The sequence below is a fragment of the Carya illinoinensis genome, chromosome 15 (assembly GCF_018687715.1).
Source record: "Carya illinoinensis cultivar Pawnee chromosome 15, C.illinoinensisPawnee_v1, whole genome shotgun sequence".
Classification (NCBI taxonomy): domain Eukaryota; kingdom Viridiplantae; phylum Streptophyta; class Magnoliopsida; order Fagales; family Juglandaceae; genus Carya; species Carya illinoinensis.
Window position 1 is genome coordinate 6981881 of NC_056766.1, and position 22455 is coordinate 7004335.

The 22455-nt window shown below is 36.3% G+C and overlaps 2 protein-coding genes and 1 long non-coding RNA gene across 3 annotated transcripts; 2 read left to right on the forward strand and 1 right to left on the reverse strand.

Annotated features, from left to right (window-relative positions):
- The first annotated feature begins 316 nt into the window (after positions 1 to 316).
- On the forward strand, positions 317 to 7779 carry LOC122297797. Its single transcript, XM_043107990.1, has 7 exons — positions 317 to 529; positions 612 to 746; positions 841 to 1089; positions 2197 to 2607; positions 4498 to 4876; positions 7247 to 7324; positions 7558 to 7779. The coding sequence occupies exons 4-7, from the start codon at positions 2219 to 2221 to the stop codon at positions 7606 to 7608; spliced, it is 897 nt and encodes a 298-aa protein (XP_042963924.1). The 5' UTR covers positions 317 to 529; positions 612 to 746; positions 841 to 1089; positions 2197 to 2218; the 3' UTR covers positions 7609 to 7779.
- LOC122297798 lies at positions 4883 to 6640 on the forward strand. Its single transcript, XR_006238897.1, has 2 exons — positions 4883 to 5089; positions 5180 to 6640. It is a non-coding gene; the product is annotated as an uncharacterized LOC122297798 (long non-coding RNA).
- Positions 7780 to 13923: 6144 nt separating the features above from the next.
- LOC122295409 (glycosyltransferase BC10-like) lies at positions 13924 to 22096 on the reverse strand. Its single transcript, XM_043104418.1, has 3 exons — positions 21766 to 22096; positions 20840 to 21626; positions 13924 to 14801 (listed from the first exon to the last, which is right to left on the reverse strand). Exons 2-3 carry the CDS (start codon positions 21359 to 21361, stop codon positions 14163 to 14165), a joined length of 1161 nt encoding a protein of 386 aa, XP_042960352.1. The 5' UTR covers positions 21362 to 21626; positions 21766 to 22096; the 3' UTR covers positions 13924 to 14162.
- Positions 22097 to 22455: the final 359 nt, after the last annotated feature.

Consider the following 22455-nt stretch of genomic DNA (forward strand, 5'->3'; position numbering starts at 1 on the left):
TTCCACGCCCGATCCCCGTCATACATACCCGTTCGCGACAAAGTACTAATTAAAAATAAACAAATTAACAAAAAAAAAAAAAAAAAAAAACAGACGGCGTGTTTAGTTCGATTGACGGCGTGATACTCGATTTTTGGGCCAACGATGGCCATTAAAACGCCGTAACGGGATTTTACAAGAGACGGGGTTGACGGTTTAAGATAGGAGCTAGGAGAGCCCTACGATCGTCAACGGAGGGTCAGGATAGCTCAGCCTTGGACGGTTCAAGTGTAATGGAGAGTGGGAGAAGGGGGTATATAAACTGGGTTTTGAAAGGGGGAGAGAGTATTTCGTTTTATCATAAGAACAAGAAGGAAGAAGCTCTCTGAAGTTTTGCTCTTCTCTCTGATTTTCGCTACGGCTTTTCTTTTTCTTTCTGTCGTATATTTAGATGCCAAAGAAGGTAATTCGGGGAGAGAATTGATGAGAACTCTACTGAAAGTCTGAAGGAAGGTTGAGGATCTGAAGCTTGTGAAGAGGGCGGAAGGAGGTTTGTAATTGAGAACAGAGTGGAATTTTATAGAGGTTTCGTGTAATTATTCTTCTAAGAATAACTCTCTTTTTTGGTGCAGATAACAGTTGAAGAGCTTTGGACGGGGTGAAGGAATTCTAAGTGGATTCGGTTCTTATTTGCGTGGCTGATTGCGAAGATCGGGTTCGTTTAATTGAAGATTACAGAGAGACGGTCGAGAATTTCGAGTTCAGAGGTCTCCATTTCGAAACAGACTTTGATTTCTTCTTGTTTTCATGGGATTTATCATCTGAGACGTTCTTTGTTTGTGTTCAATTTCTGTTTTGCAGATACATTTCGGATGGATTTAAGTGGTTTTTAGAAGAAATCTGGAACCTTTCTATGAAACAATAAGGATAATATCTCTTTTAGAGGGATTGGATTCTTGCATGGGAGTCCAAGGTTTGGGCTCTGAAATGTCACCGTTTTGTTGAATCCCGGTCATAGATTTGCATTTTTGTTAGTTTGAAGACTCAAGAGAGGAAGGCCCGTTTTCTGTGAATTCCCTGGGTGACAGTGGCAGAATCTGTGTGGTGCAGGTGAGAAATCATCATCTAATGAGAAGATCGAGGAATTCTGTGTGGTGGTTTTCAAGTTCAGCTTAGGAAATTTGATGTTTGTTCTCGAGGGGCTTTTATACGGTGAATCGGATTTGAATGCCTTTAACGAAGCATTGATTTCTTTGGTTCTTTGTATTCAGCGTGTCCAACTCTGGATTTTTTTTTTTGGGAAATAATTCCGATTTTGGACTTTTATCTTTGAATCAGAGTTGATAATTCTCCGGTAATGGTCATTTCCATGGCTTTCCTCTCTATCTGTCTCAACTCTTCTGTCTCTCTTTCTCTGCGACTATCGGATTGCATTTGGGTCCATTTCTCTCTGAACAAATCCCGAATTTAAGACTTTTCCGTCATCTATGGCCTTTCGCAGAAATTTCAGTTCTCCCAACCACTAGGCCTTTTATGGGATTTATTTGGTCTTTTGTTGTTTCCTCCATATTTTTTTAGTGTTAGTCTACCCTTGAATTTTCTTTAATGGGAAGGAAAAGCCTTGTGTCAAAATTCCTCTATTTATCTGTGAAGTTTTTGCTAGGATCTCTCTTTTGATGGCGTCTGAATTGCGAACGCCATTTCTGACTCGATGACCCTCTGTTTAGCTTCCGAAAAACCTGAGAAAAAGTAAGGAGAGTATAATTCTTGTTCGTTTTAATGTCCGGAAAATCCAACACTAGCCACTTCGTTGATTCTTCTGCAAACGATTTGAGGTTTCTAGTTTTTCTCAAGATTTTCCCGCATTTTGCTAGTGACCGAAAAGAGCTTCAATTGAAAATCTCTCGCTTGCCCTGTTTTTCGTAATCTCCCATTTCCTCATCACCCATTTCATATCTATGTAATCCCCCATCTCACGCCCAAGGGCAAGATTTCTACCATTTTGTTCACAAATCCCGGACCGTCCGATGCGCATCTTCCACAATCTTCGCTCTTCGCTCTTCCCTCGTTTTTTGTTTATTATTTATGGAGGTTGCTGGGTAGCCATTTCCGAATCCAATTTCTTCTTCTCTCCGTCCCCTTTAATTGAAAGATACCCTTTTTTCATACATAGATTAACCTCATTAATTACTAATTATCTTCTATGGAATGGGACAGCTTTGGACGTTAACAAAAGGAGATGGATAAGGAGACTCTGTCCCTGAGGAGCAATCTTACTAATAATGCGAACGTAATCCAAACGAACGGTAGAGAGACAACCGGAACGGACGGAACCTCGTTGCTGAGACCAGCTGGCTCCGAGACCATCACGCAAACGACGTCGTCGGAATTCGTGTTGCAGTGGGGGAACCGGAAGCGGCTCAGGTGCATGAAGGTCCAGGTCAAGGACAACGACCCGGCCGGCCCGGTTCAAAGGACCACGGTACGGGACCGGCGGGTCGTGAGGGCCGATAGGGACTCGTTGAGTCAGCCCGGCGGTGGTAATCATGGTAATGGGTACTTGAATCTGCGTCAGCGACACCCTTCCCCTCAGCCGCCGCCGCCGCCACCATCGCAGCGAATTCTCAGGTACTTTATACAACTCTCTCTCACTCTTTAGTTTTCAACGCATGAACACGTATAATTCTGTGATGTTTCCTGCGCGTGTGGTACACGCTACGCCGAGTCGCCCTGATCTGCCATACCGGTGGGCTGGGTGCTGGGCACTTCCATAAGTGACTCGTGGGCGTGCTTTTCAAACCTTTTCTGTAAAACTGTAGACATCTTGTCTGAATCGAATTGGAATTTGGAGGACCCAAAGAAAAGCATCGCCGCCGGATCTATGGCATAGAGTAGTTAGGAAACTGGTAAAAAAATGAATGATAAATACGAATCCCAATCATCGACAGTGTTGTTTTAAGAGACTCTGAAATCATAATGTCATAGATTTTTGCCAAAATAAGATATACTGTTCTATATGAATTTGAGAATTTGAGACAAAATACAAACCTTTTTGTAAAGAAGGTACAAACATTATTATAAGTTGTCCAAGTTTGTAAGGTTTTACTATATTTGTTGAATATTTGGTATTTTTCAAGAATTATGTGTGACATTTTTATGTGTCTCTTCCCTTTATAGATTTTGGAGTTTAGACAAATTTTAATAGGACTTACTTTCTTTATAATTCCCTAGGATGGGCTCAATCATAAAGGACGCCAACTTGGACTGACTGTTTAGTGGCGACACAATTTAGGTCTATAACATGTGATTTCAGCCACTAACGTCTTGGGGTAGTTTTTTTTTAACCTCAATGCTATATTTGGGCTGGATAATATCCATAAGGCTCGTTTAGTCATTTTAACCCACTTTTGTTTTTGGGATTTACCTATTCAGGTAGGTTTGATTTATAATATTTAAATTTTATAGCGTTAGAATAAGATTTTTATTTTCTAACTGAGGTAGAAAATATGAAAATTAAAGAAATATCAAGCAAATATATAATTAATCTCTTTCCCTTAGCTTCTTGTGTGTGAACCTCATCTTTAGAAATCAGATAAGGTTGAGCTTTAGGAATCTTCAGCTGCCTTTATTTTTCATTTTTATAATACTTTTTAGTCTTTTGAGTGTGACTTTGGTTCGACCATAATTGACATCTTTATCATTTTCTTTCTTGCTTGTACTTGATTTTGCCTAGTGTCATTATGGTCAAATGTTGTTGATGATAAGTATAGTAGTCTTGTGCTCTGCTCTGCTGCTTCTCTTGCGTGGAAATGATTCTGTACTATCCTGTCTTCTCTTTTAGTTCCATTAATTATAATTGAGACTCTCTAGTTTCTAGCATTTAATGCCCTTTGACTTGAAGGGTGCCTTTGGTCTCACCTTATTTTATTTTATTATTATTTATAATAATATATCTATAATTAATGATTTTTTTCGTGTTTTTCTTTTATGCTTTCATTACTAATTTTCATAGGCAAAGTAGAAGTATTTTAAAGGCATTAGGTTTCCAATTAGGCACTTACACGTGGCACAGCTTTAGCCTTTTATTTTTTCATACCCGCACCTGATCACATCTCCACTGCATCTGATCCACGATGCCCAAAATCCCCTCACGACCTAGGCTCGTTGGAAACGTGTAACGGTCAGTTCCGATTCCACGCGTCCTTCGAAAATCTCATTTTTCCATCATCTAACCCATTTCTAGCCGTCAGATGATATACGATTAAGGATACCGGTCCACCTCCCTTCCGAATCACTGTCCACTTTCCAACACGTATCCTTAACACCACCAAAAAGTTCACTCTCAAATCCAACGGCTCAAAACCTACGGGAAAACCAGGTGTGCCCATCTTATCTTAACCACTCCCTCTCTTAACACCCGACGCGATTATGCCTGCTTCCCTTTGCTTGCCCATACCAATCTAAGATCGTCCGAAGGTCAATTTTGTAATTGTTGTTGGTTCTTTGTGTTGCTAATAGGAACTCGGAGGCATCGGGTGCGATGAGAGGACAGAGCAACGGAGTCGCGAGAGGAATTGCGTCGCCGGATAGGGGTGGTGCGCACGATAAGAGAGGGAATCAGGCTAATAACCATAGCATCAACCTTCAACACCACCACCATCACAACAATCACAATGAGACTAACAAGTCTGGGGCGTCGTCGGAGACTGCGCACGACAGCAAGAAGGGCGGCGGATCGTCGTCCGGGAGCGGCGAGGCGATACCCCCGGTGTGGCCACCAAAATTCGTCATTGCTTTGACTAACAAGGAGAAAGAGGAAGATTTCATGGCCATTAAGGGGTCCAAGCTGCCTCAAAGACCCAAGAAGCGAGCAAAATTCATCCAGCGCACCCTCAATGTAAGCTTCAATTTTCTCCCGTCTCTCTCCCTTCTCTTTTTTTTTTATTTTAATATTAAATTATTATTATAATTGTAGTAATCTTTGAAGTTGTCCAATAATGAATAAACTCACTTAGGGGAAATAAGATTAAACACATATATTTTTCACACCGAGAAAAAGTCAAGATTCTACGCTTGGAGCACAAGGCAAAAAGGTTTCGTCGATTACAAGGTCATTTTCCTTTTTTAACGTGGGTCTTTTGGTTTTGGTAAAGAGTATAGGAAGCGGTTTTTGAGGAGTTTGTTTTGATGTTTTATTCAGGAAGATGGTCCGTTATTTGTCTTGGATCTGCCAAATTTGCTTAATATTCTTTGCTCTCGAAAAAGCAGAGAAAATGTGTGTGAGGTGACAAGATCCTCGCATGAAAAACTGGGATGCGAACACGTGTCTCTTAAATCCCGGATGCATACCCAGCGGTGATACCGACAGTTTAGATAATTTGAGTCCAGACAAATTGGTTTACAAAAATAATTATAAAAAAATTATCGTCTGTCGTATTGTTGCCCAAAACAAAATATATATTTCAAATTAACTGAAAACTTTTAAGTTAAAAGAGAGATCAGAATTTTGATGTGTAGTTATTGTTGTGTATTTATTATGTATTTTATTTTATTAATGTGATTGATTGTTTTATTTTTTTTAATAAAAAATAATTAATTTAATTAATCAACTACTTAAAAAGTGACTATACCTAATAAATTATGAGGTTTTTCAAAATTTTTAAATGGCAGGAAACCTTGAATTTACAAGGATCTGTTTGGCACGACAGGTGTACATAATAATTTGGCTTTGGCCATTATGCCTCAAATTGCTGGCATAACATGTTAGTCAAGTTTTTATTTTTCGTAGTCAAATTGATATTTGATTCTATGATTATTTAATAATTATTTCTTAAGTGATAAGAAAATTATTAAAATTTTGAAACTATAGATGTTATGTTCGGTGAGATGGAAACCTACACGTGTCAGTATGTTATGATAGCTTCCGGTCATCACAGGCCCAACAGTTGAATAGATACGGGGATAGACGGTGCATAGCGGGCCAGGTTTACGGTTACGATAGAATTGAATTATTAGCTGACAGTTGATGGTATTAAAAGCCGTGGTTTCGATTGAGTATGGCCGACATTAAAAGACATGGACCAAAGCCAGTGGGGCCCTATGTTGTCCATTTTTGTAGAAAAACCCCTTTGTCTTTGAGGATATATTTGGTATTGTTCAGAGCCTTTACTGAGGTGCAGTGAGGTGGTTGCAGAATTGTTTTTCCCAACTTTGGACCACACAAGCGGACAAGTGGAAGACGCGTGTGATTGCCTCTTTATTCACGTTATCTCTGTTTATTATTATTTCTTTCTCGCATCTGTTCAATTAGTGTACAGGAAGAGCTGTCTTTTGTTTGTTTTGTCAGGCTACAAAATTAGAGAACTGACGATAGCAAATAATTAGAGGGTGTATGAAAAAATAAAAAATAAAAATACATCGAATTAAAGTAGAAATATAAGAGTAGAAGGTGAGGTGCACATAAAATTTAAAAAGAAAAGGATAATGAAATATTAGTTCGGGTCCAGGGAAGGAGGGGACTGTTATAGGCGGGTCGGTTGTATAGGTCTCTTGGTTGTGGCTGTAAACACGATTACTTGTCCAATAATTGTCGGATTATTTTATTGGGTGTTTGCTACTCTTTCAGGATTTTGCCCCCTCAAAGTTAGCAGAAGTCTAATTTACTTTTTCTTTTAAATAAATTAAAAAAATACACAAATTTACAAGTAGTTACTTCTTTGATCATTAAGAAAAATAAAATAAAATACAGAACATTCAAAATGATAGGGCTAAATAGTATTATCCTATTTTATTAATGTAAATTTTCTAGGTTGTATACTATTATGAGCTGTGTTGGTTATAATAGGGTGTTAGTCTAATTAGAGTGTTTGCCTGGGATTTCTACTCTCATGTATGTTGCTTTTTATTTATTTTTTAATGAAATGCATGCATTAAGAAAATAGAGTGTTTATGTAATCTTAATGGCGTGTTGGTAGTTAGGACATGCAAAAATTCATTCATGCTGGGTTCGGTAATAGTCTGACCTCAACTCCATCACAAACATGGTGGGAGAAAGCCATTGGATGAGAATGATGGACATAAATTTTGTCACATAAACATTATTACTTTTCAAAATAGCAAAAATCCCCAACTCTTCACTGAAATGGAGGTTCTTTTCCTTTGAAAAAAAATTTATTTATTTATTTATTTATGGTATCTCTATAATGAAAGGGTGGGATATCTTATACGGCATCTCATTCTGTTTTGTTTGGTGCAATTTTCTTCACAGTTGGTCAGCCCAGGAGCATGGTTGTGTGATCTGACTCTGGAACGATACGAGGTCAGGGAGAAGAAGATATCTAAGAAGGTACCATTTAATTCAACATTATTTTGCTTTTCTACAGAAACTCATTTGAATTTTAAGTTTCATTCTTTTCATAGGAGTTTACAAATTGGACTCATGCGCAAACCAAATTTGAATTTATCACGGTCTCTATTCACTTACTATTCAATCTGTACGGAATTTAAATTTTGAATGACAAAAGGTCCAAGATTTTTAGAAAGAAAACATCTAAAAGGTTGAAGCTTTATTTGGTGCAGAGACCAAGAGGGTTAAAGGCGATGGGCAACATGGATTCTGACTCTGAGTAGAAGATGATTCTCCTTTGGGAAATGAACATTGTTGTAGGATTGTGCGAGGAAGATAGTGTGTTTAACATGATGAGAAATATGTAAGAAAAAGAAAAATGTAAGAACTGTGTGAATCATCTTCACCTTTCACTTGTTGAAGAATGAAAAGAATTAATTATTTGTTCCTTTTAATCTTGACTTCTATTCTTTTCCTTATTAATTTTCTTTCATATGGGGTTTTTTTTTTCTGGGTTGTAAATCATAAAGTTGGAACTCAGCTCACATTATCAAGCCTAAGCCTTTGAATTCAATTTTGTCTAAAATAAATAAAGTGAATTCTAGAATATTCTCAAGTATTTAATGATATTTAAAAAAACTTGATATGATAATATTTGTTGTATGGATTATTATGTCTCTATTAGTTGTCAAGTGTTTCGAGAATATAGACATAGTTATACGACGTGTACTTGCATTAAATTTCTTGTCTAGGGTTTCTGTATCTCGAGATTAGTTGGGATGCTGTTTTGAATATCGATACCAAAAAAAAAGGAAAAAAAAAAAAAAAAAAAAGTTCTCACTTCTTATTACAAGATCCTCTCGAGTTTCTTTATTAAATTGGATGGTCTAATGCAAAAGGAAAGAATTGTTGCAGAATTGACATAATGTATTTATCTTTGAAAAAATTTAATTGTAAGTATAATTATGTATTAATATATATATTAATTTATTGTGATTAGATAAAAAGTAGATTTTATTAAAAATAGTGTTAATTTAAAATTTAAGTATGAAGGAATCAATATTAGAATGTAGATTAATATATAATTTTATTTGTATGTAGTAAAATTTTTTATCTTTTTTTAAATTTGGATTATCCAATTTGATCAGACAATCGAAGAAAAATTTAATTTAATTACTTATTTTTTTGAACTCTAATAATTATTAGCCTATTCATTTTCTCCCACACTCTTTCAACTTTTAAGGCTTGCAAAAGACATCATAATCTCATAATAGGTTAATGCAAAAGGACAATGCTAGGTATCCCGTTGAGAGATCCCGTTAACATGTCCCGTTAATCTTTTTTTTTGAATTTTTTTACAGAAAGATTAAGAAAATTATATTTAATTATATTGTGAATTTTATTTATTTTTTAAAAATATTTAAAAGTGTTAAAAAAATAATATGAAAAAAGTAAAAAAAAAACATTTTTAAATATTTTTTTAAATTATTTTTTTAACACTTTTAAATATTTTAAAAAAATGAATAAAATTTACAATATAATTAAACAATATTTTCTTAATTTTCATGTAAAAAAAAAAAAAAGAGCGGGACAAATGAACGATCATTTCCCAAATGATAATTTTGCTGTGAGTGGCCTTTTTATTTTTACACGTTCTTTATGGTTGGCACATGGGCGGCGGGTCCACGTGAAACTTTTTATTTTTCTACTTTTACCACACATGATCAAACTTAATAGAAAGGGAGCCGCTAGATTCATCGAGGAAATTTCTACCGAATGTGTAAAACTTTTTTAAAAAATTACGAAAAGAATAAAAACCACAACATTAAAATATAAACAAATTCATATTTAATTAAAAAAAAAAAAAACAACGAGGACACTTTCTCAAGAAAAAGTATAGGTAGTCTACGCATTTTTCTAATAGAAATTAATCTCTACTTACTTTTAAGATTAGTCGAGATACTGTTCCGAACACTCAGTGTCAATAAAAAATATTAATATCTACTTAGATGTTATTATTTTACTATCTTTAGACGTTAAGCTAGAGTAGGGCCAACAAGAACAATTTCTCGTAAATAACATAATAGAATAGACGACCAAGGTCTTTAATATATAACTAGAAAAACTTTGGATCTTCTGATTTTCTAACTGTATGCCCCTTCAATTACTCTTTTGTTTGGTCCCATCCCATGAGAAAGTTTGCAAGCCTAGCCATAAGCGTTTCTTCCCCGATAACTTCGTCAAAAAGAATTAGTGTTAAGTAAATTAGAGTGCCACGTCAACAGCTTGCCCAAACAAATGTATTTTCCGTGATCATATCACTTTGGCACTTTGCCTAACTGAATCTTCATCACGACTTTTTAGTGAGTGGGATATACCAATACCTTCAAATCCTCGCGCAGCTCGAGGAACAAATCAAAAGCAACCGCCCTAAATTGTCTATACGATCTTTCAAAAAGAAAAATATAGTTAGCAATTATAATGATACACTAATTTATATACTAATTTGATGTGATTGATTAAAAAATAAATTTTATTAAAAATAGTGTTGATTTAAATTTTAAATATGAATGAATCAATATTAGTATGCAGATTAGTGCACGACTTTACTTGTATGTAGCAAAACTCTTTTAAAAAATCGAATCAATATTATAATTGTAACATTATAAAATTATTATAAATATTATTTTTATTTAATAAAATATGTTGAATCTAATCCGTACACTCTTATATTCCGCTCGCTTAAATCCTTAACATTCTCACTTTTTGATATAGGTAACAGATTTGGATGGATAGTTAAATTGAGAAGATATGAGAATATTATTTTATTTTGAAATTTGAAAATGTTGAATTGTTTATTATATTTTATTAGAAAATTTAAAAAGATTATAATAATTAGATTAGTTGAGATCAACTCTGAATTCAAACAACCCCTCGTTGGGAATTTGTTTTGATCCCATTGTTCAATGACCTAATGAAAGCTCAAATGGTACACTAAGTTACTCACTTATACTCCAAAATGAATTAGTAATACTCAGAATTGAAATTTTTTAAAATTATTATAAACTTCAAAAATTTGTGACATTGGATAGTATGAAATCTCAATGACCATATTTTTATACTCAATTTGGCATCATATCTCAATAGACATCTCACAGAAAGGTATAAGTGAAGAGCTCGAAACTCCACTTACGAAGTGATTACATTGGGATCAATCACAAAGATTAAATAAAGTTTGTCTTGAAAAAATAAAGAGAAGGAAGAATCACTCACTAACATATGGACCAATTTAAATCAAATCACCAAAAGTCTTCTTCCCTAATTAATTCTTGAAGATGACTAATGTGCCAACCCTTAACAGTGTAATCAATTATTGAAGAAAATAACTTAGGTTCTAAGCAATTATTCCAATCTCCAAAAGAATCGAAGTTCAACCACATGAAAGTGCCCCCCAACGCATTATTCTCCTGTACCCACAACCAACCTTTGAGGTTTCTTTCTTTTCTGACAGTCAGAAAGAGGCTCAATCGTGTTGGATGATTGGATCTCCATGTCTTCTCTAAATTCTCAAAGGAATTAATAGATTGAAATACATTATTAATAATTACTTCTTGACATAAAAGTTCTCCACTTTCTTACCCCTCTGTAAAGAGACAAACTCGTATGACTTTCCAGTGGAAACCCATGTGATTGTTTCTACGTGTCTGTCAAGTAAGCACTTCTGTGCGGAAAAGCATGGAATATGCTTCGCTTGCAAACAGTGTTAGTGCGCAGGTGTTTAGCACCATTGTTGTGCTTTTCTTTTTTCTTTTTTCTGAATAGTTTTTAAAATAAGAGGAAAAAAAAAATATACAAAAGTTCGCATTTAAGATCAAGATGCATGGAGATAGAAAGGCAGATCTGTATAGGTAAATTCATTATTTACTGACAAGAATAATAAGATTCATAATTCCTCAAACCACAACAAAACCCATAACGCATTATATATGTATCGTTTACTACATTACTCGTCAAAAAACTCACCATTAAGAACCATTCATCCCTAAAAAAGTAAAACAACAACTCTAAAACATAAAATCCCAATCCACCCTATACGATCCATCCACGCCGAGAAACAATCCACAAAGAGAATGACGTGCCTCGAGAGAGAGACTCTTACACCCTGCGCGCAGATCCGAAGACAAGAGCCACGACGGAGCAGAGTAAAGCCCAGCCCAAGGACGGGGAGGTGGAGAGGGCAGCGGAAGTGGGGCTCGGTGCCGGGGCATCAGCTTTTTGGGCTTGAGCTGCACCGACCAATGCGAGAAGAACGGCCATGAGAGTCATCAACAACGAAGCCTTGGAGATAGCCGCCATTGGTGAGAAATTAGAATACCTCTCTTCCTTTAGATCTTTGAATGAATGAAAGAGAGAGTCCGTTGAAGAAGGGATTGTTGCAGTTGTGTGTGACAATGAATAATTGTGGAGAGTATTTATAGAGGAATAGAAATGTAGGAGGCTAGGGCAACGTGCCACAGGCTGGCGATTAGGGCCGTGACAGCTGTATTTTTTGTGGGCCCCTTACTCTCTTACGAATTTTCCAAGCCGAGAACATGTTTTTAAACTTTGAACAAACGGCGCCGTATCTGCCCCGCGATGCGGGTTCTAGGGAGCCCCTGACGCGCATGTTTTAATACTCGCGAGCGAACGAACACGTTTCCATAGCGCGTTATATTAACGGGAACAGGGCTGGTGTGGTGCTTTCGTGGAAGGTGGGTTGTTAAGAAAAGGAGGAGAAAAACGGCTACACAGCGCATGGTTGAGGTTTCCGTTGGCTGGAAAGAAAGAAGGTGTGGACCACGGAGACCAGCCTGTAATGCGGAAGGTAGCGAGTCAGAAAGGGACAAGTGGATGGTGGAACGGAGAGGTGTTTTTAAATTGAGGAAAAGGATACGACAGGTGTACGTGTGGGATTTGGAGCTGGTTCTTGAGGGTTGCTGATTCTTTCGCTTGGCTTCTCTGTATGTGGTATTGGTTATGGCAGACAGCTGGCCATCTGTATAATGGGGTCCATTTTATTTCAGTCTATAGGAAAGAATCGAAAGATATATGAAATTACCATAATGGACTTGCCGTGAAAGATGGTCTTTCTCTTCTAGCCGCCTAGTTTGTTTGCCCAATTATTCTTATTTTATTATTGTATTTTTATAAAATAAAATAAATAATTCAATTTTTTATATAAAAAAAATATAATATTAAAAAAATATTTTAATAATATTTTATTTAACTTTCACCTTTTATCTTAATTTATCTGTAAATACAAACAAAACTTTATTATTCAGAATTGTATAAGTCTTAGTATATTTATTTTGAAAAAATAAATATGAGATTTTATATGAAAATAATTTTTTTTTCAAAGAAAAGTGTTACAAATTATATAGAGATTTTATAAAAATAATTCTATAAATTTACATAATTTTATATGATACATTAAAAATAATTTTATAATATATCACATCAAATTATATTAATTTATATTTATTTTTATGAGATACTTTTCTAAATAAAGCATGCTAGAGTTATATAATTAAAGATGGTACCTAACATTAGATTTTTTAATTTATATATATACATATATATTTATTTTAACGAAAATGAAAGGAAAGAACAAGTCAGTCAAGTCCACACGACTTGGAATTTCTTGTCCTAAAAATGATATTGGGCTGCCCTAAGATAAGAAGGTATGCTATGGCTGTCATTGAAGTAACTCTCCTCCAAACATATCCCTCTCTCAATCAATGCGATGGGGAGTCACGAGGACTGCAAATAATGATGTGATGGAACAATTTTACACATACGTCAAAGGTGTCATTCATTTTGTTTTACGAAGTACAAAAGTTCATAATGTATGTATATGAGCATTCATTCCATAGCTTTGAGGCCCCTACCCAAAACAATGTTGTCTTCCAATTTAATGTACTTTGAAGATGAGTTTTTTTTTTTAATTAAAAAAATAAAAAAAAAAGGTTTGATTGTTTTTATTTATTAAAAATTTTATCTACAGTTAGTTTTATATATTTTTTTTATACATTTTATTAATGTAATTAATCAAAATATTAATAAAATGTATAAATATACAAAAATAATTGTATATAATAACACTCGATTTTAAGTTTAATGCATGTGGCAATACTATAATCGAGATTAATAGATGTTATTTGGGGTTTAAATACGGATTTTTGCTTTCAAATTCAGTGATGGATATTTTGAAACACCATATTAAATCACGTCAATTTGTAAATTTATTTTTATAAAACTGGCTAAATTTCTTTTTGATTCATTGTTTGAAGTTCAATTGTAAACAATCTGTATCATTTTAAGACATCTAAAGAACACGATTCGTCTGGAGTAACTATGAATTCTAGACTTTTGTGAGTTGGAAAATGACATTTGACTGAGATGACAAAATGAGTATTCATTTCTCTTCTTTGGGAAGTCGGCTCCGCTTGAGTGTAGAATTAGAAAACCACATTTGTTTGGACTTGCTGAAAGAACTTGGACTTGAAGCTGTGTACAGTGAGACTAGAAGATCTCTGGTAAGAACAAAACACACAAAAACAAAGTATAACTATACAAAAATGTATATATTGTGCTAAGCCTTTGTACATCTAAAATTGTTCTACACTGTGGCATTGCTAAAGAGTTCAATGGATGCAGGAGAAAAAGAAAACATATTATCACAAATAAAGTTCAAATTTATGATACTATTCAACATGTATGACAGAATTTAGTCTTGCAGTATTTTCCGAACTAATCCATTATTCACTTCAAGATTAGGCATTCCTTGTGGATTTTGTTGTCAGAAGGCCAAAAGCTTTGGTAATACTTGTAATAGAGGTTGCAAGGTACTTGGAGCAAATTTTCTTGCAAATAGGAAACAAATTGAAGAGAATCCATTATTGTATGTGCAGTTGTGACCTTCTAAAATTCTCTTGAAGAACTCCTCTGTGATATCCAATCGTCCGAAAGTAGCAGGGTGAGCACCACCCCTCGACCAATCCACCCACGTTATGCTTCTATTTGCTAATTGATTCCCTGCTTGGATGGTTAGCATGGTGGGGAAATAATGCTCATCTACGTAACATGATGGTCTGCAAAATTGTTCAAATTTGGGGTAAAATATGGTATCTTCCACAATACTGATGGCAAGATTCCGGTTAACTTCAAACCATTGAGATCCTTTACGCCACTGGTTAATATATACCTCAGGTGCCATGTTCCGATTATACCGCCCTCTCCCATATGGCCCATGATCATCGAACGCACCCATGTAGCTATATGTGGAGTTCATTACATAGCGGTAGATGACACTGAAATTATAGACAGGAATGCATGATTCAGACAGGAGAATGAACCATTCGTTGGAGATATCAAGCAAAGCATTAGCGAGGAGTCTTCTCTCAGCATCACACATATTCATCCTTCCCCACTCAGAGATCTGCAGATGAAAAATAGCAAACGCATTAACCAATGAAGGAATGAGCTGGACAAAAATGTTTGATGAGCACTTAAAACGAATATAAGCATTCAAGAGTCTGTTGGTTGGATATTGTTGAGACCAATTTAAAAGTAAATGATAGTAGAATTAAGCCTCCAACTGATGGTGCTGGTGCTGGTGCTCTCCGTTGAAGTGGGACCTCAAATTACTACCTGACTACCCCATTCAATAATGACCATAAAGTTACCATTCACTTGCTACACCATTGCCCTTGCAGCCAGTTGCCTCTAAGCAGGATCTAACTGCTGCTTTGATATAGGGATGTGCCAATTGTTGAAGTGCTTCCCATAGCAGCTTACAAGGACAAGCAGCATCTATAGCTGAACACGACCATCAAACTATGACACCTTAACTACTTTGTCGTGGACTGTCTATTGCAGCACAGGCACAACATAGCATTCATTCATATGTATCCTAGAAAGCAAGCTCAATAATATTTGTGTTTGCATGCCACATGCGTGTGCTCACACATAACCTGTTTTCCTTAACATTCGAAAATTTCATAACCACTAGTCAACGTCATATACATCCAGCTCACATATGCAAAGCTACATTCTGATATAATCCTACAAGAGGTGTGATCTTGTTTTGTTCTTTGGAAGCAAACAAAACTCAGGTAATGCAAGTGTTGAAACTTGCAGAAAAGCTATAAACCCATATTCCTTTTTTTTTTTTTTTATAAGTAATAAACTTTATTGATTGAATGCAACTAGGCAAAGCACATGTACACAGGAAGAATACAAAAGAGACACCATATTACACTCTAGCCAGCTGAAAAGATAAAAAACTCATGAACATTTCCTCCCTTTAGTACAATAGTAGAAAACCATTGGACCAAAGAAAATACAAAAAAGTTTCAGATTTCCCCCACTGTTCTCTCCTTCTTGTTGAAGGATCTCTCATTTCTTTCCATTAAAAGACACCACAGTAAACACAAAGGAATCATCCTCCACATTGCAGCCAGCTGTGAGCTTTGATGATGCCTCTTCCAACATGCTAAAAGATCCACCACGCTCTTGGGCATTACCCAATTCAATCCAGCCCTACTTATAATGCCATCCCAAAGCTCCCTCGCCACTGTGCAATGCAGAAAAATATGATCGGTCATTTACCATTCTTCTTACACAGGTAGCACCACTCCAACACAATCATCCCTCTTTTCCTTAAATTGTCAGCCATCAAAATCTTACCTAAAGCTGCAGTCCAGGCAAAAAATGCAACTTTAGGTGGCACTGGAACTCTCCATATACTCTTCCAAGGGAACATAATAGACAGGTGGTCTTGCAATGCCTTATAAAAGGATTTGACAGAAAATTTTTTGTTCCCCGAGTGTTTCCACAGCATTCTATCTCTCGCATTTCCTCCTATCTTCGTGGAGTAAAGAAAACTGTAAAAACCTACTAACTCCTCCACTTCCCAATCCTGCACATTTCTGGAAGAATACAGTTTCCAATGCACTATGCCATTAACTCAACACAGCACATCTGAAACAGAAACCTGTTGATTTTCGGCTAATCTGAAAACTCTTGGCAATGCAAAAAATAGAGCTCTTTGTCCACTCCATTCGTCAAACCAAAAGCTGATTCTTGAGCCCTCACCAACCTCAAAATTGGTATGTGTTGCAAACACGTTCCACCCCTTTCTAATAAACTTCCAAAGACTCACTCCATAATTCCCCCTTCCCTCCTTAGAACTCCAACCCCCCCAATCACATCCATACTTCCCCACCACTACCATTCTCCACAACGAATCCTCTTCCAATTGAAATCTCCACAACCACTTTCCTAATAAAGCTTTATTGAAAGTAATCAAATTACGCACCCCCAAGCCTCCCATCTCCTTTGGACTGCACACCTTTGGCCAACCCACAAGATGAAATTTGTGTTCCTCACCCATACCACCCCACAAGAACCCTCCAAAAAGTTTTTCAATCTGATTAGCCACCCCCACCGATAAAGGAAAAATAGAGAGAGAGTACGTAGGGAGATTGGAGAGGGTACTTTTGATAAGAGTCACTCTCCCACCTTTTGAAAGGTAAAGCCACTTCCATCCCGACAATCTTTTTTCTACCTTCTCAACAACCCCATCCCAAATGGGTTTTGCTTTAAAAGAGGCTCAAAAAGGAAGTCTGAGGTAACACATAGGAAGAGCAGCCACTTTACAACCCAACAAATCAGCTAGATGGTCTATATTCTCCACCTCCTCCACTGGGACCAATTCTGACTTTCCCAAGTTTACCTTGAGACCCAAAACCGCCTCAAAACACGAGTACAGCCCTTAAAGCTTTAAGTTGTCTGCTGTCCACATCACAGAAAATTAAAGTATCTCGTGTACAATAAATGAGAGATGGATAACCCATTACTATTATTTCCCACTGAAAAACCAGCCAAGAACCCACCCCTTACAGCAGCTTCCACCATTGGGCTCAGCGCCTCCATTACCATAAACCCATATTCCTACATCTTCATACGGCTAAACTTCATTCTTTCTCAGATCAGAGCGCTATATATTATTGAGAAAACAAACCAGGACATATCATTTCACCTAAAAATCCAGATCATAATGATTTCTAGGAAAGATTGGTAAAAACATCAAGCCTTCTTGGCAGTTAGCTCAAATGCATGGAGAGACACTCATACAGTGACTTGGAAAGGCCTCAATCCAGTAGCCAGCAATAACAATTAGAGCGAAGTTCTAACAATACCCAATAAAAAATTGCATAACTCCTGCTATCCCACATCTACAATCCATTTTTCAAATGTAAAATCACTACCCTTAGTGGTATGCAATCGGATTAATGGAGCTCTATGAAAGTCTAATCTAAAAATGAGATCTTACAATGATGTTCTTCTAGCATGTGTTTAAGACCCAATAAAGGCTTAGGGCATGTTTGGACACTGAGAATTCTCAAAACTTCTCATAATATTCCCATACATCACTCAAACACAAAAAACTTATCAACTTCAGAATTTCAACTTTTCAACCTTTTCATCTAATCATTACCCAATCATTATTCAAACACAAAAGTTAATACAACTTTTACAAACTTCAAAACAAAACACAAAAATCAACACAACTTCTACAAACTTTAAAACAAAAATAATATTCAAACAATTTTTTTAATTTTTGAATACGTTTATTCAACCTTTTATCCCTCTTTTCACAAACCCGATAAACATCTTCACTCAACAATTTCACAACTATGCACAAAATTATGAGATACTACAAGTGTTTAAACATGCCCTTAGTCTTTTCTATGTAACGTGTTCTATAAGGTAGGATCCACTTGGGCCTGGGCCCTGTCTCAATCAGTTTTATGATAATGATGTGATACTAATCAACTCCATTTAGGTAGAAGAAATAGAGCTAATGGATCTATCTAGTGGCTCTCCTCCATGGAATGTTGCTCTGTACATAACTGAGATAGGGAATATATGTATTTGTGAGAATTAGAATAAATAGAGCTCAGTAGCAAAGCTCATGGATCTATCTTGTGGCTCTCCTCAATGGAATGTTATCTTCCTTAGAGCTGCTCAAGATTGGGAAATTGACCATTTACATATTTCTTCAACCTTGTATAATTGTAGAGTGAATGAAGGAGCTAATAAGATCTTGTGGTCTCTGTCCAAGAAGGGGAGATTCACTGTACAGTCGTACTAGAAGTCCTTTATGACACAATCTATAAATCCAATCTCATGGAAGAACATATGGAAGACTAAGGCCCCCATAACAGCTTCTTTTTTTGTATAGACAGATTCATTAGGCAAGATTCTCACCTTAAACAATCTAAGGAAACGCCGAATCATTGTGTTGGATTGGTGTTATAAGTGTAAGAAAAATGTGGAGTCTTATTATTTCATTGTGATGTAATCATGAGCTTGTGCAATGATATCTTTGCTAGAGTGGGGCTCCATTCGGTGATGCCACGAAGGGTAGTTGATCTTCTGGCCAGCTAGCGAGGCATCCGAGGTAACTCTTGTTGGGTTTGTAGAGCCTAGTTTATTCTTGTGACAATGACTCGCTACGGTTTTTTTTTTTTTTTTTTTTTTTTTGGGGAGTTTTAATGAGGCTTGGGCCCATCGAATAATTATTGACCCAGTTTGTGACTCAAGAAACACCAGACAGAAAGTTTGCTCGACATTCGTGCGATCGTCACTTGAGCGAAGCTCAGGCGGAGTTCGTTTGATGTTCGTTCGAGTCTGTGATAGGTCGTTCGAACGAAACTCAAGCAGAGAGTTTGCTAGACAAGTCACTCAAGCGAACATCAAACAGAGAGTTCGCTTGAGGCTCGCTTGAGTGAATAATGCGATACTTGAAAAATTAGGGTTTCCACCACGTAACCTGATATATATGTTTATTACGAACAGTATGGCCCGTTCTGAGCATTCTAATTCCGCCCCACAGTGTATGTTGACATTCCTCCAGAGAATAAAATCCTCTACAACTCCGTAGATGTAGATACGTTGCTGAATCATGTAAATCTTCGTGTCGTGTGATTGATTTCTTATTCTGATTTACATTTCTATCATCTTTTTTCACAACAACTCTCAAATAGCAGTTATGTGGAAGGTGGTTCCAATCTGTTTATGGTGGTGCATATGTATGGAGAGGAATGGTCGGAGTTTTGAGGATCGTGAACGGACAATGGATGGGCTTAGAACATTTTTTCTTCGTACCATATTCGATTAATCAATTGTGATAGACTTTAGTGACATGAACGTACATGATTTCCTTGTATATTTCAATACTCATGCATAGGTGTTGCTCTTGTATATGTTTCTGTATACTTGGCTATGCATATTTTTAATAAAGCTCTTATTTACTAATTAAAAAAAAAAAAAAAAGTGTTTGGTTTCCTTGAAGCATTTAACAATGGAGCTCCTTTATATGGAATCTTTCAGTGACAATCATAACTCTTTATGATAATGTGATGGGGAACTGATACTTGGAGTAAGTCAACATTCTCTCTAATTCTCAAAAATACAGATATTCCCTATCTCAGTTCTGTACGGAGCAACTTACTAGCACCTCAATCTATGATCAAATGCCTAATCCATCATACTTTTCTATCAATGCATTTATCCAATCATGAGTTTGTTTTGATGGAAATTGCTTTGCAGAAAATTTTCCGTGGAGTCGAATATGGAATGAATTGGAGAAAGAATTAATGGACATAAATTATGGTCCTAATACAAAGTTGGAGGAGGGATTCAGATCCTCTAGAATTCCTGCGGACCAAGGATTGTGTGGGTCTTACAGCTTTTATTACTGCTCGTGTGGTTCTCCCCAGGCAACACTAACTCAAAAAATGTTGAAGGACCCATGCTTTGTGTCTATCTCTCAAACTCTAGGTTCTAGAGTTCAATCACAAAATAATGATTTTTTGGGACATAATGAATTGTTGAGAGAATATCATGTTTGTATAGGCTAAAATTTTTATGAACACCAGTGGTGAGATGCAAATGATTTCCTGGTCAACCAAACAACAGAAGATCTTTACCAAATAATGAAAACTGAGTGGTTCACTTCGAAAATATTTTTGAATGTTTTTTTTCGGTTTTCCTCATTTTACCCCGAAACAAACACAGCCTAAATCTTATTATCATGTTTTGTCAGCATCTCTTTTGAAATTAATTTGGGACCAGTTTGTAATAATATTTTTTTATTTTTTCCTTTCCTTTTTCGCATTTTCTTTCAATTATGTGTTATATTCAAGAGTCATTTTTGCATCAACTTTGGGTCTATACAAGCAAGTCTTACAGAGACAATTTAAAAATTTGCTGAAAATCTCTAAACCAGAATCTTCAGCCACCACTTTAGTGAAGAAATTGACGATAGATCAAAACAAACATGGTGCAGCCAAACAAAATCATTCTATAAAAAACTGAAATGAAAACAAATATGCAAGAATCCGGTACCAAATGCAGAATTTTACCATGTAACCTCATAACAAGGAAGTTTAACATAAATATTGATACCTGGCTAGGGATCTGTCTCCTATAAAAGACTGATGAAGGTGGGAAGTTGGCCTGGAACGATGGCAGTGAGTGAACGTATATTGAGTAAAACCCTTCATGGCCCTTCAAAAACCTCTCCCATATAGGTGCCAGTGGCAATGGCCCCTTAGTCAAGAACATAAATGCAATCTTACGAACTCTTTGGAAAGGATACTTCTTTATCCGAGGCACAAGAGAGGCCCTCCATAACAGTTCCGTATCAGTCATGTTATGCATTAAATTTGATGGTGGCGTAATCCATTGCTCCAAACTTCTCGGTTCCTCATAGCACGGCCGGAACGTGGACGACTTAGCCGTTGTTACCACACTATTAATTCCAAAGTACCGAATTGTGTGTATACTAACGATAGAAAAGGCAATACACAGAACCAGAAACAGCACAAGTACCCGAATTGGCCTTAGCGTTGAGAGTTTAGATTGGTTTGTCCTGTTTATAGGCGTGACTTCCTCGCCTTCCTCTAACGGCACAACCCGCGACTGCATAGTGATACCAAAAGTACACTACAACTCAACTTCTGTGTCTTCTGTTTTCAATAACACCGAATCGAAAACAGCCTTTTGGGTCAAACCAGCTTCAAAAGCTCCAAAATTTAGGATAATTACCAACTTTTCCAGTAAAACTGGAAATCCAGAGTCCTAAATTGCAGTTTAGATTATAAAACTCAACAGCACTCTGAGTTTTACAACAGAGGTCTTCAACAAAGAACCGTTCTCGGCAGCAGAGACTGTTGCAGATCTAGAGCTGATACTACAGAAACCAGAACCGTTTTTTAAACATTTAAATAAATTCAAAAGCAAGCATACAAAGATCATGGGTATTTAATGAATACATATTCTCTTGAGGTAAGGAACAGTGTCGAATCCAACAGGGGTTTAGCGTAACTTACCAAGTGGCAGTTGATGTACCATGAACTGCAGATCACGAAGGTTCACGATTCAGACAGTTGACCGAGCGCTTGGGTTGCTGTAAATTGTTTTATGCGAAACTAAAACTGTCAAAGAGACCTTGGTCGTATGTGAAAAGAAGATAACAAAGTCCGGTAATGGCTCTGCCTCTGCTGCTACAGAAATATAGAGGGCGAGAGAGAGAGAGAGAGAGCGCGCGCCCAAAAGTACGGGGAGTGTAACGAGAGCAAAATACAGAGAGAGAAGGGCGTGGGTTTTGTTTTCCTTTTATTGCCTTTTGGTTACCATGTTCGGTCCGGCAATGCCTTTGTTTTTGTTTTGCTGTTAGTTTGCGTTCCTTCTGGTTTTGTCATTTCCTTTGTTTTTAACTAATTCGTCGAATAAAAAACTGCCACGGCACCTCTCTCCATAAATTCATCAAATTCGAGAAGCATTGAACATGGTAATACAAATTAAAAAGTTAATCACATCGGTATATTAATCCCCTAAAAAATAATTAATTTTAGAAATCCGAAATATTCTCTAATTAAAACTCATTTTTTTTACTTCATCTCCAAGAAGATAGCTTTAATTATTTAATAGTAAAACAAAATTTAATTTAATTATTTAACTTAAAGAAACTAAAAACACTTCATTAAAATTGTAAGAATTATAAAATAGTTGTGCATATA

Bases quoted from the DNA above. Each gene is read 5' to 3' on its own strand.
- LOC122297797 (XM_043107990.1), top strand. From the start codon at position 2,219: ATGGATAAGGAGACTCTGTCCCTGAGGAGCAATCTTACTAATAATGCG. The intron at 4,877-7,246 runs GTAAGCTTCAAT...TTTTCTTCACAG, and splicing joins TCATCCAGCGCACCCTCAAT to TTGGTCAGCCCAGGAGCATG. The intron at 7,325-7,557 runs GTACCATTTAAT...TATTTGGTGCAG, and splicing joins AGAAGAAGATATCTAAGAAG to AGACCAAGAGGGTTAAAGGC.
- LOC122295409 (XM_043104418.1), bottom strand. From the start codon at position 21,361: ATGCAGTCGCGGGTTGTGCCGTTAGAGGAAGGCGAGGAAGTCACGCCT. The intron at 14,802-20,839 runs GTATCAATATTT...TTTCATCTGCAG, and splicing joins GGAGACAGATCCCTAGCCAG to ATCTCTGAGTGGGGAAGGAT.